General features: G+C 49.5%; 2 protein-coding genes and 1 long non-coding RNA gene across 6 annotated transcripts; 1 reads left to right on the top strand and 2 right to left on the bottom strand.

Annotated features, from left to right (window-relative positions):
• Window positions 1-1,743: 1,743 nt before the first annotated feature.
• Window positions 1,744-3,412, bottom strand: ZAR1 (zygote arrest 1). 4 transcript variants are annotated; one of them, XM_064653971.1, is made up of 4 exons: window positions 2,443-3,412; window positions 2,265-2,357; window positions 2,121-2,195; window positions 1,744-2,041 (listed from the first exon to the last, which is right to left on the bottom strand). In XM_064653971.1, exons 1-4 carry the CDS (start codon window positions 3,265-3,267, stop codon window positions 1,898-1,900), a joined length of 1,137 nt encoding a protein of 378 aa, XP_064510041.1. In that variant the 5' UTR covers window positions 3,268-3,412; the 3' UTR covers window positions 1,744-1,897. The 4 variants fall into 4 exon arrangements, with proteins under 4 accessions (XP_064510041.1, XP_064510040.1, XP_064510039.1 ...); XM_064653970.1 differs by having other exon boundaries at window positions 1,744-2,195; XM_064653969.1 differs by having other exon boundaries at window positions 2,121-2,357.
• Window positions 3,413-3,491: 79 nt separating this feature from the next.
• SLC10A4 (solute carrier family 10 member 4) lies at window positions 3,492-6,119 on the bottom strand. Its single transcript, XM_064653984.1, has 3 exons — window positions 5,688-6,119; window positions 5,111-5,321; window positions 3,492-4,439 (listed from the first exon to the last, which is right to left on the bottom strand). Exons 1-3 carry the CDS (start codon window positions 6,071-6,073, stop codon window positions 3,924-3,926), a joined length of 1,113 nt encoding a protein of 370 aa, XP_064510054.1. The 5' UTR covers window positions 6,074-6,119; the 3' UTR covers window positions 3,492-3,923.
• A 3,110-nt stretch (window positions 6,120-9,229) lies between these two features.
• LOC135413866 (uncharacterized) lies at window positions 9,230-11,477 on the top strand. The gene is made up of 2 exons (XR_010430452.1): window positions 9,230-9,864; window positions 11,042-11,477. It is a non-coding gene; the product is annotated as an uncharacterized LOC135413866 (long non-coding RNA).
• Window positions 11,478-18,605: the final 7,128 nt, after the last annotated feature.

Raw genomic sequence — 18,605 nt, forward strand, 5'->3', positions numbered from 1 at the left:
ACTGCAAGCTGAGGCAGTGTGGCTGGATGGCTTGCAGAGAGGGCCCCAACTGATTCCTCCTCAAGCTGGAGACTTGCCACTGCTCATTACAGTACCTACAGGTGAGTACAAGGCACACACACCCACAGAAGACTGCCCAGCTGCAGGTGTACTTTTCAAGTTGATCAGAGCAAGGATGAAACTTGCTGTGAAAGCCTGAGTGAGCTGGTAAAGCAAGGGATATTTACTTTCACTGTCATACAGGGAAAAACACTTCAGGTAGAAGTATGAAATAAAACAGTATTCTGCTCTGGAGGGGATAGGTCTGCTCGTTCCCAGAATGCCTCATGCTGCTATAATAATGAACGCAGCAAGAATAAATAAAATTACTTGGCAATAAATTGGCACTGAAGCATTAAGCCTTAGTCACTGCAGCAGGTTCAAGGGGTATATTGAAATAAAGCAGGAATTTACAGCAAGATGAGTTAAGCCTACAGAATTAACACTGCCCCTCAAAACAGACATGTTTGTACAAGGGATATTGTTTGCCTATCCAGCCATATACTAGCTTCCACTTGGAGATGCAAAACCACCTGGCCCTGAAGCTGCTGTACAGCATGGGCTCAGAATAGTTCTCCCTTTAGTCTTTAAAATAGTGGTCTCAAGTAAGCTAGGTACAGATGTAGACAAATTTGTGATAACCAAGATAAATCACTCTTTTCAAAGAGAAGCTACCTCTAGAGTCCTGCAAAAGGCTTTGTGCATTATGGTGTTTTATTTCAAAATTAGTGTTCAGTAGCATTCTCAGAAAAGTATGTTTTCCTCTAAGTTTACCCAACTCCTTAGCTAAAGGGTAGACTGGGGGTGGCAGTGTAGGTTGTAGTAGCTTTTGAATCTGCTCAGATAGTGATGCTGTAGTTAGTCCCAGTCAGTTTGTAACACTGCTGAAGTATGACGTCCCTACAGAGGGCATCACCACTGAAAACACCAACGGCCCACAGAGAGCATTATCTGGGAGTAAACAGTGCTGGTTCTGTCATTACTACCAAACACCAGGAGTACAATTCCTATTTGCAAACCCAACCCCAGAAGGGTGTGGGAGTTTGATCCTTGCCTGCCCTAATGGCAGGCATCTAAACCATAACTAGATCAAACTCCTCAAGTGTAATTTGGTAAGTGCACAGCTCTAGTCCTTTATCTACGAGTTGAAGAAGAAGCCAGGCAGAAGTGTCACTTCTCTTGATAAGCTTGCACAAGAAAGATGAGCAACACATTTACTAAGCGACTATAATATCAGTGACTCTGTTCCTCAGCATTTTGTGAAAACTATCCCTGAAAAGCTTTCTTTGGTTTTAGTCTACAGACAAGAACACCAGCTTAGCTAAATGCAGACCAGCTGTACCAGTAAGAGTGACCTAGTTCTTACATAGCTTTTCTCAATCATTTTCTAGTGATGAAAAACAGGTGCAGGATACTTTCTACATGGACTAGAGGTGGGTACAGTAAGTGAATACTATTATGTGTTTAGTTCATGAATGATGGTCTACTAACTACTGTAGATGTTGATTTGATGTTAACTTCAAGTGTTTGACTAGTTCAAGAGTAGGAGCAGTAACAGAAACCATATCCACCTGAAATGCTACAAGGTCCTGAGCCAGGTGCTTCCAAAACCATCACTGATTTACAAAACACTTGTGGGCTCTTCCCCTGTGCAAGTTACAGAATTTGCAATATGCACCCTCTGCTGAGCACAAACCCACCTGATCATTTGAGTATGCTTTGCAGTACTTTTATTTTCATGCTTTCCTAGCTACACCTCACTAAGTGTCTTCAACAATACCAACAACAAAAAAAGTCTGCTCTACTTGCAGTTTTCTAGAAGAGCCCTAAACAAAACCAAAAAAAACCCCTGTCCCACTCAGATGATGTATTTGAAACTGAATGTGCTATCACAGGAGAGGCGTTTCCCTTTGCATCTGCCACAGAGGTCCTGGCGGTGGGGCCTCTTGGGATCCACGTGGCGCATCTTCACGGGGCAGGTGCACCGCGTCTGCTTGCAGCTCTGAGGGAGAAGGCGGCGGTCGGGGAGGGTGGCCAGACCCAGGGGCCGCCCGGCCCGCGGCAGGGAGAGCGTCCCTTACCTGGCAGGTGATATCCTCCACACGGTACGGGTTGTAGGACTTCTGGCAGGTCCGGCAGAACTGCCGAAAATAGACCTGGGGGGAGGCCGGAGTCAGCAGGGGGGCGGCGGTGAGGGGGCCGCGCGGGGACGATCCGAGCCCTACCTTGTTGGTGCCCTGGACGCACCAGACGTAGGCGCTCTCCCAGCGGATGTTGCAGGCCTTGCAGTGGTAGTACCCGTACTTCTGCTCCAGAAACTGCCGGGGACAACTGTTACTCGACGGGGCGGGCACCTCCCGGGCCAGCCCGGCCCCGCTCCACTCCCCCCCGGCCACCCCTCACCTGGAAGCGCAGGCGGGTCTTGCCCGCCGACGGCTCCCGCTTCTGAGGTGCGGCCGGCGGCTCTGCCGGCTCTGCCCGCGCTGCCTCTGCCACCTCCACCTCCTCCTCCTGGCCCGTCTCCGTCGCCGCTGGCGGCTCCGGGGTGGTGGCCGGGCGCTGCTCCAGGGGCTCGGCCGGGCGCTGCCCCAGCGCCTCGGCACCACCCTCGGTGGGCTTCTCCCAGCTTGCCCGCACGGCGGCCGCCTCCGCCTCCCGCTGTTCTCTCAGCGCGGCCGGCTCCTCCTCGACGGCCGCCGCCGCCGCCTTGTCCTGCTGCTGCGGCCGCTGCTCCGGCTCCGCGCTCGGCTCCTCCAGGAAGGCGGTGAGTCTGCGGGACGCCATGGGCGAGTAGACGGCGATGGTGCGGGGGAAGCGCACGGCGCGGGTGCTGGTGGTGGCGGGGCTGCCCAGCTCCTGCTCCGCCTCGCGGGGCCGCGGCGCGGCGGGGCCGGGGCGGCGGCGCATCAGCGTGCGGGGCCCGAGCGAGCACTGCACCGAGGCGTCCTGCCGGGGGTTCACCTGCACGCCCACCTCCTTGGTGTTGGCCTTGCGGAGTCGCGGCGTCAGGTTGGGGTTGACCTGGGACAGGATGGCCTTCAGCTGCGCCCGCTGGTAGTTGTCGAAGTACTCGGCGGCCGCCGCCGCGTCCCCGTAACCCGAGAAGTAGCCGCTGCCCCGGGGCCGCCAGCCGCCCGCCGCTCCCCCTTTGCCCTTGGGCGGCGGGTAGCGGTAGGAGTAGGGGTGGTAAGCGGCGTACAGGTAACTCGCCATCCCCTCCTCCGCCATCGCACCGTACCCAGAGTGCCCTCCCTACAGGGGCGGCCTTAAATACCCCCGGGGCGGGGACGGGCTTCCCCCGCCCCCGACGGGCGCCAGCTTTTCTGCCCCTTCCCGTCTCCGCCTGGTGCTGGGCTTCGGGCAATCCCCCCATGCCACGCACAGCGCCCCAGGTGAACCGGGCAGCGCGGCTTTTAATTACCCCCGCGGGATTAGACAGAGGAGAACACGGATTTGGTTCGGCTTCGCCATGTATTTGTGGTGAGAACAACGAGCACAATGCTTTTACAGCAGGTGGGAGGCACAGAGATACACGCGCGAGGTGGTTTTTCCCTTCATCCATAATGGCACCGAGTTGGCTTTGCCTTTGTAAGACGCTGTCTCCTTCCTTCTACCTATTCCTGCTGCACTCAGCCGGGCAGCAGCCTCCTTACATAAAGTTTTACAGTTACTGGTCTGCATCACAATGATACTTTTTACCTTCCCCCCTTCCCCCATTTACTTTTTGAAGAAGTAGAACTGTCATGGTAATAAACACACATCACCTTGTACAATGGGAGCAGCTGGAGAAACAATGGAGGCTGGGCAGCTCCTCGAGCGCAGCCCCAGCCCAGTTGCAAGCACAACACACATTCACATCCCAGGGAGTCACCTCTTTATCTCGCCTAAAGCGCTGTCTGCGTTGGCTCCATCTGAATGGAGTTGTGCTCCTCTGTGGTCACTGTGCCATATGAAGTATCGGCTACCTCTTCTTCCTTCAGTTTCTTGTAGGAAATATCTGTGTCTTCCTCTTCTCCAAGTGTATCTTGCTTGTAGCTGTCTCTTCCATACATCTTGTATACCAGTACAAAGAGTCCCGCTTCTGCCGACTGAAAAAGCGCATAAAGCAAGGGAAACATGTACATGCCCCCTATGAGCTCCGGGGGGAAGGTGAGTTTTAGGATGGCGGTGCAGAGCTGGACGTTTTGGCATCCTGTTTCCAAAGACACTGTTCTCCTGCAGTGTGGGGGCATTTTAAAGACCGTGGCTAAGCCATATCCCAAGGCGTACCCTGCTAGAGGCATCAGCACTGCAATGGCGTAGACAGATGCAGGAATGTGTGCCAACAGATCTGGGCCCAGCATGGTCCCAGTCAGGATGAACAGAATCACTAGAGTCACCAAGAGAGACCACAGGGAAATCTGGCAAAAGATACAGACATTGAACATATGGGTTATTGGTTTAAAAAGCTAAGCATAGCAGGTAGACACTTGCTAAGAGAGCCTAAACTGCGAAACATGGTTGTGCTGCCCTTCCTGGGTTTGCTCCTGGCTCGGGATTTTGGTGGTGTTTGATCATATCCCAGGAAAGGAAGGGGCTGAGGTCACCCTCCATCATTTTGCTTTGGGATGACTTGCTGGGAATCAAGAGAGCCAGGGCGTGTGCTTCACTCTTCCTTTCACAATTAAGCTAATTTAGTTGCACATTTTCAGGAAGCATGGCCATGCCTGCAGGTTGGTCTCACTTGCCCTGGGTGCAGCGGAAGTGGGGAGAAAGCGGAATGCTGGGGAATGCTTCTGGTAGAGGGTCCAGGATGACTCCCAGGGTGCAGTGCCACGCTGCCCTCCTTTCCGTGCACTGTGATAGGGGGTAACCTGCCTTTTCTCTGGCTTTCCGTCTCTGCCCCACCGTTTTATTTCAAGACTGTAAGTCCTGGTATTTCACCTAAGTAGTTGAATATGCCTGTGTGAAGCTACTGTCGGTTTGGAGGAACCAGAAAGGTTACTGCCGTCTGACCCCCGTCCACCGGTGCCGCCCCCGGGCATCCCCCCGCAGCGCGGCCGCCCACCTCCCCCCCGGAGCCTGTGCCTACCTTGACCAGGAGGTCGGCGGCGCGGGGGTGCCGGTACCGGATGAGCACCCCCAGGCCGATGGGCAGTAGGGTGCTGCCCAGAGTCAGGCTCACTGCCCCCAGGGGCAACAGCTGCACTACGGCCGTGTTGATCCAGTGGCGGCTGTAGATCCAGAGGCAGAGGGGCATCAGGAAAAGGGCCAGCAGCGTGGAGGAGGCCGTCATGATAATGCTGCTCCGGGGGAACCAAAGAGACACGGGATCACCGCCCGCCCGCCCGGGGAGCAGTCGCCTCGGTAAGAGGGCTCTGCAGCCGGCCGGGCGCTTCTCACGGCAAGAGACCCCCCTTCCCCGCCCCGGCCAGGGCGCAGGCAGGCTTTTTTGGGGAGGGGGCAGGAGGCGTGTGTCAGGGTCCGCGTAAGATCTGCCCCGGGAGAAGCAGGAGAGCAGTGCTGCAGATTCCCACCCGTGCCCGCCCGTCCGTCCGCGCATCTGTCCATCCCGCTTCCACCGGCGGCAGGTGCCCAGCCAACCCTCCTCGCGTCCCGGGGCCGCCGCAGCCCGGCCGGCTGGGGGTGAAGGAGAGCGGGGCGCCTACCTGAGATTCATATCCCCGTCGACGAGCACCGACATGAGGTTCGACAGGTTGCCCCCGGGGCAGCAGCCGCACAGCAGCACGGCCACGGCCGCCACCTCGTCCAGGGCGAAGATGAGGGCGAGGAGGAAGGCCAGCAGCGGCATAGCCACGAATTGCCCCAGCAGCGCCAGCAACAGCCCTACGGGCCGCCGCAGCTGCTGCCCCAGCTGCCCCAGCTCCACGGCGCAGCCCAGCCCCAGCATGGTCACGCAGAGCCCCAGCCCCACCAGCACGCTCAGGCCCTGGCTGAGGGAGCGGTCCCCGAAGGCCTCGCCGCTCCCGGCCAGCGACCCGCCGTCGGGACCGCCGTCCCCCGCGGCCGCCGGGGGCTGCGCGGAGCTGGCCATGGGCTGCGCGGCCCCGGGGAGCCGGCGGCTCCCGGCCAAGCCCCAGAGCAGGGAGCGGGCGCCGGGGGGGCCGTCAGTGCGGGATGCGGGGACGGCTCGCCCCGGCGGCCGGCGGAGCCCGCATCCCGCCCCGGCTCGGTTCGGCTCTCTGGGCGCTGCCGATGCGCTGCGGCCGCGGTCCCTCGCCGCTGTCTGCTGCAGGCGCCGCCCGCTCGTCCCTGGACCCACGCGGGGCCACCCCCGGCGTGGGCGGTGTCTCGCAGCCGCCTCGACGGCAGGCACTCCCGGCCGCCAGCGCCGCCCGGCCCCGCTGGAGGGAAGCGCAGGCGGCAGAAAGGCTCACGGCCGAAACTCCCTCCCCGGCGCGACCCCGGCAGCCCGAGTCTGGAGCCGGCACAGCCACCTGCATCCTCCCGAGGGCCGGGGCAGGGCCTGACTCTTCCAGCGGAGGAACTGAGGTATCAGAGGATTTACTTCGACATCGACATTAAAATTAGCGTCAATTAGCGTCGCAGTGTCACCCGATGTGGGTGGGGAGCACCAGACCCCTCTGCTGAGGGATAGCCAAGCTTGTTCCCTCTCCAGGCAAATGGCCATCTGATGTGAAAGCTTCGGGAATGCATGAGGAAGGATAGAAAGCCCTTTTAGGAGGTCGAGGAGGCACTGCTTTATGCTGATGGGGTCCCAGAAGCTTCTAAGGAGAAGAGGTACCTTTTAAAGGGTGGTAAGAGGAAGCAGGCAAGCTCACAGGCACACAAGTATTCAAACCAGGGTAAGAAATGTAGTCCACCACCCAAAAATCACATCCAAGGGTGATTATACTGTTTTCAGTCATAAAATTGTGCTTACAGCATTTACTTTTCATTTAATAATTGTGTCACCCTGTTCCTTCAAAAATAAAGGGCTTCATAGGATGCCAGACTGGACTCGCAAGGGCAGGAACTCCCAAGAGAGGAGGGCAGCCTCCGAGGTGACTCTCACTCTTGGCACCGCTACTGACTGTGTCTCAGGAGTGTAACTATCTTTTTTGCTTTCACCTGGAGGATTTAGAAGGATCACAGCCACCACTTCACATTACTACTCCTGGCTGGGGGTAGCTGACTCAGGCTTCTGCGCTTAATGTGCGGCTTTACTCTGCATGAAGCGTTTTGGGTCACAGCTCAAAGGGGACACACTGGATTTAAGGAGAGAGCCTACAGGAGCTGCCCTGACTGGGTGCTTTCCTTAAGCTCTGTCAGACAGCAAGTGTCTCAAAAATTTATTTGGGTAAAATTTTGGACATCCCTGGGATTCAAGTAAAAATTATTTGTGGCTTGAGAGAAAAACAGATTGTTTGCCTATAAAACCTTTAATTCTTACTTGGGGTACAGGTAACACAAGAAGTGCAAGTGGTACCCAGTGATAAAATCCTGGGTACACTACTTTGCCAGAATGAGGCCAAGTTCAATACTGTTCTGCCTGTGTTTGTTTCCTTGTCATTAGTCTAAGGAGAGCTCAGGGAAGATGAGTCATCAGAGCTGAACGACCAAATAGGATCCAGATTGCTTCAGTTCATTCATATTTTTGGACTCTGTGTGCTGCTAGAAGAGGGGAGCACAGGATCTTGTTGGCTTTTTGAGCCAACAGCATTCTCTGAACTTAATTTTCAGGTTTGCATATGCAGAAAAGTGCTTGCAGTATATTTATCGTGCTTCATAAAGTCTTACCACTGTTATATCTTTTTCCATCCTTCATGTAGCCAATATTCGGCTTCACAGCGTGCAGATCATTTGCTTATCGTACCCTCCCTGGTTTGTCAGTAATGCCTGTTCGGTTCCCTGCGGTGCAGCCCAGCTGAGATCACCATGGGTAAGCCCGCCTGGATCCACTGTGCAGAGCACAAGGCGGCTGCTTATCAAGCAGGTGTGAAGGGCACAGGCCAGGCCTTCTGCTTTATCTCCAAGTGTCACTCTCCAAACTTCCTACTGGAGCAGGGCTGGTCATGGGAAGATACTTTTGTGTCATAATGTGTGACATCTATCATACAGGCAGTTACAGGAGGAGTCCAGTATTCCTGGATACAATGAAGTAGATATGTGCTCTTTCAGAGCATACCCGGCCAGCATAAACTTCAGTTTTAAGGGACACTGAGCTGTAGCATTTCTGGTGGGAAAATACCATGAATGCATAGCAAGAAATCAAGACCTCTTGAGATTTTTCTTATAATTTATCAGCTAAAATTAAAGTTCAGCTCTTGTTTTAAATGAGAACAGTAGTGCTGTCTTCAGGGAAAGCCAAGTCTGAACCCAGCCGATGTGCTTTGCTACTTGTCTGTCCAGAGAGTACCACGACCTTCAGTGGCACCCAGCATATTTTCACGTCCAGCATGTAGAATGAAAAAACATGGTAGCTGCTGCTGGGCACAGTTCTTGTCTCCTTAACTTGCTGCAGGCTTTCCCAATATGTCATCATTAAAGCACAGTCTGGAGTCTGGAGTGATGCTAAGTAGCTTTGCAGCATCTGGCTGCAAGGCAGTCAGCTCACACATAGTGAACACCTCGATGTATCTGAACCCATGGCTAATTCCTTCTCTGTTTTCTTTTGTGGAGGGCAGGAGAAAGGCTACTGCCTATGCTGCTGTTATTGGAAGGCACAAATTAAATATTTGAATACAAAAAGACTTGGCAAATAAACTTGATCATTTATCATTTTCAAATTATTCCTTGTTAGTCCTTCTGTTGAAAAATAGATGAGAGGATAAGAGTTAGCAAGAGCAAGAAGAAGGAGGGAAAGGACTCACTGAGATACAAGCTTGTTGTAGTTTGTAACTGTTATAAATAATAGTGCCTTGCATTATTCTTGGAAGGGGTTGATTTCCATAGAAGAGCATGTGTGCTATAAACTGGTCTAGAGAGGCAAAGTCCCTCAAACACTAGGAATTTTGTGTGCTGTCTTACAACAGGATTTTTGTGCCTTCCTGTTTTTTAACTGGAATTAAAGGATAAACTTGTAAGGAGTTTTGATAGTGATTTAAGAAATTAGCAAAGCAACCTTGCTGTATGCTCAGCTAGGGACTACTCCAGCACATTGTGTGGAGATGCTCTTGGAATCACTTGCTTCTCCTGACAGAGATTAAAAGCATCTGGCATAGCCCAGGACTATTGCAAAATTGCAATCACTGTGTCTATGCAACAAGGTCCCCTTGGTGTCCTCCAAGGGAACTCGCTGAGAGTGTCGTTCACTGAGCTGAATTTGAGGCAGCAGGAGGAGATTCAGTGTGTGCAGTTGTCATGACTGTCACTCCACATGCTCAAGAGCCTCAGGCAAGGATTAATTTGCAAATCTCAAGCAAGTTATAGGTAAATCAGAGTCTTAGACTTGCCTAAATCCTGAACATATTGCACTTCGGGTGTTTGCATGCTGTAGTTATAAGCACTACCTGAAAGCAGACAATGGCATGGGGTGGGAAAGCAAAGCGTGGTTACCCCCTCTTTTTCCACTCTTCTCATTTCAGTGCAGTATCCACTTCAGCTCCCTACTCCTCCCACCTTGGCTCATTGTGTGCTGTGCCTGGGTCTGCAGGGAGCAGCGGGACTGAACTGCTGCAGGCTGGTGTCACCCACCCATAAGTTGTGCTCTGCCTCTCTGCACATCTGTGCCAGCTGATTTGTGGAGCTGTGCCGAGTATTTGCAGAGGAAGAGAGGCCTCTGAAGGATAGTCCTGGAGGATGGAAAGCTTTTGGGCAGCACATTTGAGTGGTGGTGCTACTAAAGAGGCTGGGACAAAATACTGCCATGAAAATGATGTGCAGGTGAGACCTAGCAGGAGTAGGTTCTGATTTTGAGGGGATGTGCAATCCCTTCATTTCTACTTTACTTGCTATGCACCTAGGTTATGGATAAAAATAAAATTAAATTAAAGACTTAGTAGGAGAGTAATAATTTTCCATGGGAAAAAGAAAAGTCTTTGCTCTTGTTGTCTGGAATTAAAATACTCCTTCAGGTGTATAGTGTGATCTCCTACACACAGTTTCAGGTAATCTTGTGGTAAACTCCATGAAATGTATATGCTTGATCTTATTTATGATGTAGATTCAGAGTGGTTATTTTTATAGCTTAGGAGAGTTGGGAATTGGAGCCTAATTGTGCAGAGATACTGGTGCTTTTGCTTGTTCTTCCATGGTTATCTTTCTGCTAGGAACAACACGTCAGCTGGTCTTTTGCCGAAGTAGGTCCCTCTCTGACACCTGTCTCCCGCTCCCTCTCTCAATAGCAGCAGCACAGAGGAGACTTTGCACCTTTTGGCACCTCCACCAGTAGCCCACCTCCACTGAGCCAGCAACTGTAAGATCTTAGCAGACAAAATGAGTTTTTCATTTTTAAAAATTTATATTGTTTGGGAGCTGGGTCACTAAACAGGCAAGAAAATACATTTTTGAAATAAGATGAAGCATTGAGATTTGTCCAATTAAGTCTTTCCTAAAAAACCTCCCCAGCCAGACATAGACAGAAACTGCTTTGGTGAGGATGTACCGATCGACCGACGTTGCTCCTACCCTGAACCACTTGTGTTTCACTCAAAGTCAGAGTGCAGTTGGACAATATAGGTGGAGAACACACAAGAGCCACAGGTTCCCTGTTAGTTTATTGATCCCACAGATGTCTGTAGTGCAGAAGGAGTAGGACAGACCTGCCTTCCCTCCTTCCCAGGCTTCTCTGCTACCCTTCAGTGTGACACCTGGCCCCATTGCAGCCCTTTTATGCCTCATCCTGAGCTTGCTTATCTTAAACTCCCCTCTGTCCCATCCTTAGCAGGGTGTCTCTGCTCAGTCCTGCTTGTTAAACCTCCAAGATAATCAGCATCTTTTATCCCATGGCGAGCATCCTTGAGTAGACCCTGGGTTGAATTTCAGAGTGCAAAAAATGAGATAAATGTTTCCTCTCCTCCTCAGCGGGAGTCATTGCTGTGTCCATTTTCTCCTCTTACAGGTGGGATCCCACCAAATCATCCTTGTCTTCTCCTTGGCTCAGGTGGTAAAGGCATCCAGGCACCCTCCTCCTCCCTCCGCTGCTGCGCTGCGTCTGCCTCTCCTCTTCCTTGCTGCCTTTGTGATTTCTACATTCTCGGGAGTGCTGTCCCCTTCTCTCATGGATTCCTCTTCCAAATGATGCCTGTTTCAGTCCAGCCCAGCTCCTTATTTATGCCTCCCTTGGGAGCAGTGCTCTCTGCAACTCACAGCCTCTGAGATTTTATTAAATTGAAGCGGTGTGGAAGGGAAACAGCACAAGCCTGAGCTGTGCTGTCTCCTTTGTGTCCCTGCTATCTGTTCAGTCTCTGAGCAGTTGGGAACAGATCCTTTCACTAAAACTGTGAGTTAGCAGGCAAGGGCAGAAATTATTATAATAAAATCCTCCTGTTACACTTGGTGTTCCCTCATGTTTATTTTTAAGATGTCTGAAGACCATTAATCAACCAGTAAGGGCATGATGCCTTGGGTCGCAATGTTCCAATAATTCATAATTAGAACTAAGTGTTTGAGGCTGCGTGATCTGCCTTTTAGAAGCAAGATGAAAAGGTCTTTTGCCAACCATCCCATTAGAAAAAGGCTTCTGGTCCATGAAAAGAGATTAAATCAGGGGATCATTGAAGAATAATTTTGTAAATTGACTGCTAACACTCAGTTGTTGAGGCAGTTTTACCCCTACAACTGTAAAACAGCTACTAGCAGCAAGTTTTTCTTTAAGCAAATAAATGCCTTTATGTGAAATACCTTTACCCAAATTCAAATAAGAAAGGATTCTGCCTCAGACATTGTTCCATTTTGTTGTCATTTGATCTTTTTCTGGAGTTGGAGTATTATCAGCATTAAGATGAAAAGTCACAATAAAATAAATGACCTGATGACTAATGCATGCCTGGGTCCAGAAGAGCCAAAATTGGCATTCTGCACAGCCAGGCAGGGAGAGGAGGTGAGATGAGCATGACTCTGAAAGCAGTGGATTTAGTTTTAAAAGTCAAATGGTATTTTGCACTGCAGGCATAGTTATTGCTTTGCACAGGTTCTTGCAGGCAGATGGTCTTAGGACTTTAGAGACAGTGTGTCTTGGATGTCACAGCCCTGATTTACCCCCCTGTGAGTTTCATGAACAGCCTGTTCAGTATCTTCAGCTGTGAGGGACTCTGATAGCTGTGAGGGGGTGGCGGTGTCATCAAGGTCAGAGGGCACACTGATGATGGGATGTACACAACCTGGTGAATGGTGGGGCTTTAGGATGGGTATGTAGTTCCAGGTCCATCTGGGTTTACTTGACATCCATTGCCCACTGAAGATCCCAGCCCCCTCCTAATTTCCTGTGCTGGAACCTGGTATGAGTGACATAAATCAAGGGAGATAATATGGAGGTAGATCACATCTCCATGTGGCTTTGTGCCTACGAAATTTATATTTTGGGTTTTGCAAAAAAATGCCAGATCAGAGTAAGGGATACCAAGACATTGTCCCATAGAATAATTTAGGTGTCAAAAAATGCAGAAGTAAATTTAATAATTTACAGCAGCAGTTGCTTCATAAGTATTCATTTAATTGAAGAAAGACATCCAAAAGAAAAATTACATCCCCCACCTGCCAAAGCTTTCTCCATATTAAAAGGGATGTTAATGGTGAGCCTCATGGGAACGGTAAGAATTAATAGCATCAATATTCTGTATCTCAGGTTACAGGAAAAAGAATTTTGGCACTCAGGTGCCATTTGTATCGTGACATGGAAGGTGCCTGGATGTGGACTAAGGCTGTTTTGTGTTAGTAACTGCATAAACATAGAGTAAAAATGCTTCTTGTCCTGCTGCCAAATTTTTACCAAATAATAAAAAAGAGTATCTGTAATGCTGATCAGCAAAAAAGAAGCCCTTCAAAATAGGTGCACCATTACCTATATTAAATCTCAAACTGTCTAGAAGAAATCTCAGGCAAATGGGAAGAAATAAATCTCAAACATAATAGGAATCTCTTAGTACTTCTTTTAGCTAATGTTGTATATTAATCCTATGAAAATAGCCTTGACACAGTGTTATGTGCACTTTTAAAACTGTGATGAAGTAGAATATTTTTTAATAACATATGATATCAATAGAACTTGTATGTCACTGCAACTGAGGCAGATGTACCCTGGGTTTTGTATACCTGTTGATTTGCCAGGGAGATGAAAGTGTGAATGTGTTCATCAACAAGATCTTTTATTTCCTTTTTATAGTGCCTAGGCAGAAAGGCTGGGTATGAAGCCAGGGAATTTGTTGCCTGGAGTGTCCACTCTACCACTAGTTGAGAGTAGTCTCTTTATAATAGTATCACAAGTCCCCAGAAATACAATGGGTTTAAGCTGCTGTAAGAGAGGTTCAGATTAGATACTGATGGGGCGAATAAAAGCAATGGTGCTGAAGGCTGGATGGTCTGGGCAGGCAGCGGCGATCTCCCAGGAAAGGTCAGGCAGACATCTCTGTGGCAGGGTGAGCTGCAGCTGCTGACTTTGCCTTGGGGTGGCATGGCAAAACCGAGTGACCTCACAAAGCTCCTCCTGGCCCCTGATTACCTGGTTCCCTGATACCTTGTGCAAATGCTCTTTGTCCTCTGCTGTGACACCTGCCGGTATCGATAAAACTTTGTGTCTCTCCCTGGCATAACTGCGCTCACGGTGGTAGCTGCTCCCAGCACGGTGGGCATCACAGGGATCTGGCCAAGCTGGAAACGTCAGGTGTGGTTCACATCCCAGAAATGAAGTCTGTGTCCTGAACTGCTTGCAAATTTTATTAAGCTGGCAGCATCTTGCATCCTGCCTGCCAGAGAATGGGCCTTGGACAGAGCTGTTTTGGATTGGATAGTCAGAGGAAGGAATAAAAATCCGTCAGCCCTTTATTTAAGTGTGAAAGAATTGAAGAAAAACAAAAGATTGGAATAAACACACGCAGAAGGGCCGCCTTAAGAGCGCCTTTCCTCTTCTCAGTCTATTATAATATCAGAAAACAAAATATTAGTAAATTGATTTTAATATATTAAAATCTACCAAATTATCAAAATAATACAAACAATTAAATATATAACATTTATTACATATATACTGTTTAAAGGATATAATTTCTAAATAAAATATTTGAAACATGTATTTTACCCATATATACTTGGGCAACCTAAGTGATGAGTAAGTATCAGTAGGAAAGTCTTGCTGCTGAAGTCAGTGCCACCTGGGACCAAAGAAGTAGCTACCCAGAGGGGTCTGTAAGGTATTACTGCTCAGCATTTCCACCCAGGTGTGAGTGTACTGTGCAGTAACTCCAGGCCCCGAAGGAAAGTCCACCCAAACAAATCCTGCCCTAACCCCTCCAGGCAAGGGAGTCCTGTGTGGGACAGGCACTGAGGGTGGTCAGGGAGATAACAGTCACCACTTCCCATGAACATATGGAAACTCATTCTCACAAAGCAAGTTGCTTCAAACTGACACCAAGAAGTCCAAACAAAACCAGGTCCCAAAATGCAAGATGCTAAGCAAAACCAGCTAGGGAAGGATCCTTCCCTCTTCCCTAAAGAGTTTATTATCAAGTGCAAATATTCAGGGTCATTACATTATTGTTTTCATGTAGAGGTGGAGAAGTTATACATGGGAGTAATTAATTTGCTTAAGATCATGCTGAAAATAGTGGCAAAGCTGCATACTGGCAACAAGTGTGCTAAGCTCCAGCAGGTACCCTACTCCTGAGGAGGCAGCATGTACAGTGTGATCCCTCATCACAAAAAAAATTCTGTTTCTCTGCCACTGTTAAACATCCACAGAATCAATTTTCACTTGTAGCTTCTTGAAGTGTTTGAGTGGTATTGCTGAGACTGTCAGTAGGATGTGCCATAAGCAATGGGCAATCACCTTCAGTTTCTACAGACACACATGAATTCTGCTCCCAGGGAGACTCTGCAGGGAGGATGACTTGCTGGGCTCCTCCAGCAAACAGCAATAACCAAGCATGGGGATTTCATTGCAAGAACTTCTTTAAACTCCCTGATTCAGTGGCACAGGAAAGATGTCAGTTGGTGAGGCTGCACCAGTGGTGACTGGGAGAGGGTTCTGGGGTGAGGTTGGGCTGTGCAGAGGGTTCCCAAGTCCAGGAACACTCAAGCAGCAGCCTCATGAGGATGTGGAAGCTCTCAGCAGCCAACCAGGTGAGGAGGAGGCAGTGCCATGAGGGAGAGGTTTAGGTTAGATACTAGAAGGGGGTTCTTCACCCAGCTAGAGTTTGGGCACTGGAACAGGCTCCCCAGGGAAGTGGTCACAGCACCAAGCCTGACAGAGTTCAAGAAGTGTTTGAATGATATTCTCAGGCACATGGTGTGACTCTTGGAGATGGTCCTGTGCAGGGTCAGGAGTTGGACTCAACGATCCTTGTGGATCCCTTCCAACTTGGCATATTCTGTGATTCTGTGATTCTATGTCCAAGCACTTTTGTCCCTTCAAGTGGAGAGGCTGCCTTGCAGCTCCCTGTCCCTGCAGCATGCCAGAACGCACCATTAGCATCCCAGGCCTTTTTACATTCAAGACATTTTTGGCAGTGATCTTAGCCTTTACTAAATAAGGAAAGACATTATCGAAGAACTAAGAAGGAGATTTTAGAAAGACCTTAAGTAACCAAAAATTTAATTTTGAGGGCATAACGAACAGTAAAAGCAATTGGCCAACCAGCGTACTGAGCACTAATATAGCAATGCAAATTCCATTGTTGCTTGTGCAAAGATTCAGGTCACAGCTGAGCTCTTCCCAGGAGATTTCTTGAATCATATGCCCAAATCTGGAAGCCCTGAGAAGCCAGGCTCTGCAAAAAAAGGAGACTGGCCCATCCTCCCTGTTGCAGAGTAGAAACAGCATGGGTTTGCAGTCACTGCTGCTGCCCCAGAGCTGAAACAATCCTGGTGCAACACAGGCTCCCAACCTCTCCTGTAATGTCACAGCTGTGCCAATGGAATTGGTGGGTCATTGCTACACTTGGGTTGATTGGAGGAGCTGCTCTGGGGGTAGGCTATACTTGAGTGCTGTGCTAACTGCCATGGGGAGAAGAGAGGGGCGTATGTCTTGTGTAATCCATGCCATCTGTGAGTAGCTTAATACAAGCCTTTTTACATCCCATCTTGAGATGATGCTGTGTGGTGCTACCACATTTAGTTGGAAAAACCCAGACCAGTAGGAAAATATTTCTGAAATCTTAAGCAATTTCAGGAGGTTTAAATCCACCTGACACTGAGTAAAAAGTCTAACAAGGATATTTCAGACACCACAAGAGGTGGTTTATATGTCCAGCTGTGCATGGCTCCATCTTCCCTCAGACTAGGGCTTTCCTGGCATAAATGAAGCTGTTAATTACACTCAAGACTTTGTGGACAATTCAGTGCAACCTCAGGGACAATGAGGTGAATTGAAGCTGAACTAGACCGAACTTTAGATGGAAAAGGACAGAGAAAGCAAGACCTCCCTCTAGTGTCTGGAGAATCCTGGGCAGGAAGCAAGGAGCAAAAAGAAAACCCAACAGTATTTATAAGAGTAAAAAAGGCACAAAAGACAGTAAAATAGAAGGGGTAAGGAAAGTGGCTTAAATGGGCTATAAATGTAACCTACCAGTTGTTTCAAATTTTGAAACAAGGTTCCTGGTAGGCAGATTTCAGTGATTTGCTTTGGTAATGGATGTTACTTCACAGAATCACTGAATATGCAAGTTGGAAGGGACCCACAAGGATCATTGAGTCCAACTCCTGACCCTGCACAGGACCATCCCCAAGAGTTACACCCCGTGTCTGAGAGTATCACCCAAATGCTTCTTGAACTCTCTCGGGCTTAACTACCTTCATAATGAAGAGGATGCAGAACGTGGGAGCATGCAGATAGAATCTGCTAATGCAAACAGGTGAGACACTTCAGGGTGGAGGGCAGCACAGAAAAATGGCCTGGGCAAGGAGTGGGGGAGATGGACTGAGTCAAGGCCGTAGGGTATGTGGTTTGAGCCCCTGACAAGAATCCCCTATTTTTTGTACTTCAGTTCTGCTGTTGAGGCACTTGGGCCAGGGAAAGGAGCCCTAAGCTGATGAGCCCTTAGCCCTAAGCCCTAACCCCCCTCTGTGAAGGGGTTGAAGGGAAAATAAGGTCCAAAATCAGCAGAGCCTCCTAAGCAGTAGCAAGTCTTGAGCAGTAGGCTGCAAGGTGGTTTTGGAAATGGAATTTTCCATTTCTTCTACACTCAGTGGGCCATTGGACAGGAGAGCTGACACTGATGGCTGTATTGCACTCCCCTGGGCAAATTTTCATGTAGGGATAAATTGTAAAGATGAGAAGTACACCACATATCAAATAAATCCCTGCGTTCTGCTCTGGAGATAGTAGCCTGAATTTGCCAGCCCTTATCAGAGCTTTGTGTTGCCAAAAGCTGCTTTACTGCTGGAGAAGGCTGAGCTGGTGCTTTACCAGATCTATGATTTTAAGCAAGTCCCTTTAATATTCCTCCAGTATGTTTGTGCACCTGGGCAGTACCATTCAGGCTGAGCCTGAGCTAATGGCAGCATAAATAGTCACTAAATCTTTGTTGATATTCTTCTGAAGGGAAAAGAAAAATCCCTAAACTCTGACATTTACAATAGATGTTACCTGCTCTCTGACATTTGGGCTCATAAACCGAGATCGACCAAATTTCTGTTCTTAACTTACCCCACTGTGTCAGACGAGATATGAACTGACTGGCCGGCCCTTTCTCTAAATAGCAGTGCACCTGCCCCTCGCTCCCAGCACGTGAGTTAAGGAGGACTGGTATTATTTCAGTGATGATGAACTGAGCCTCAAGAAAATAAATGAGGCATCCTTGGAAGAGCAGGGAACTGAGGGTCTTCTATAGCCCAGTCTTGCACCATAATGAATTTTTTTTGATCCCACAGACACAGGAGGTCTGTGTGCACTGCATCAGCAGTGCTGGCTCTGCACCAGCCGTGCATGGTGTGAGCAGTGGCTGCTGTGGCTACACAGCTGCACCCTCAGCAGGATTTCAGGGAGGGGCCATGACCGTGCTGCCTGTGCTGCATGTGCAGGCAGGGGCATTGAGCGTCTCAGATGCCACAGGTTCCTGCCAGCAAGACTGGGCATGGATGGAGGGTCATGCTCTGGACTGCTTTCTTGAGGCTATGTGATGGTGGTGGTGCCACATTGCTGTCACTGACATCCAGGCATGGCTTTAAAAGGAAGAGAATCAGGACAAGGTTTTCATAACTCCTATAAGGCCGATCACTCGAAGCGGCATTAACAGAGGTTTTATGTCTCCATTAGCCCGGTGGGGAATGGATGAACAGAAACAATATAACCTTGCTCTGGGCTCAGTAGTTGGGTGAGTAAGTGTAGGGGTAAATGGATGATTGTAGAGCTGAAAAATTTGAGGCTAAGACAGGAGCTGAAGCAGAAGCATGAATGTAGAAGGTTTGCCTGATCTCCCCCCACTCCCCTTTTCTTTAAGAGGGAACTCAAAATGGCTGCTTGTGCTTCAATG

The sequence above is a fragment of the Pseudopipra pipra genome, chromosome 4 (genome assembly GCF_036250125.1).
Source record: "Pseudopipra pipra isolate bDixPip1 chromosome 4, bDixPip1.hap1, whole genome shotgun sequence".
Lineage (NCBI taxonomy): Eukaryota > Metazoa > Chordata > Aves > Passeriformes > Pipridae > Pseudopipra > Pseudopipra pipra.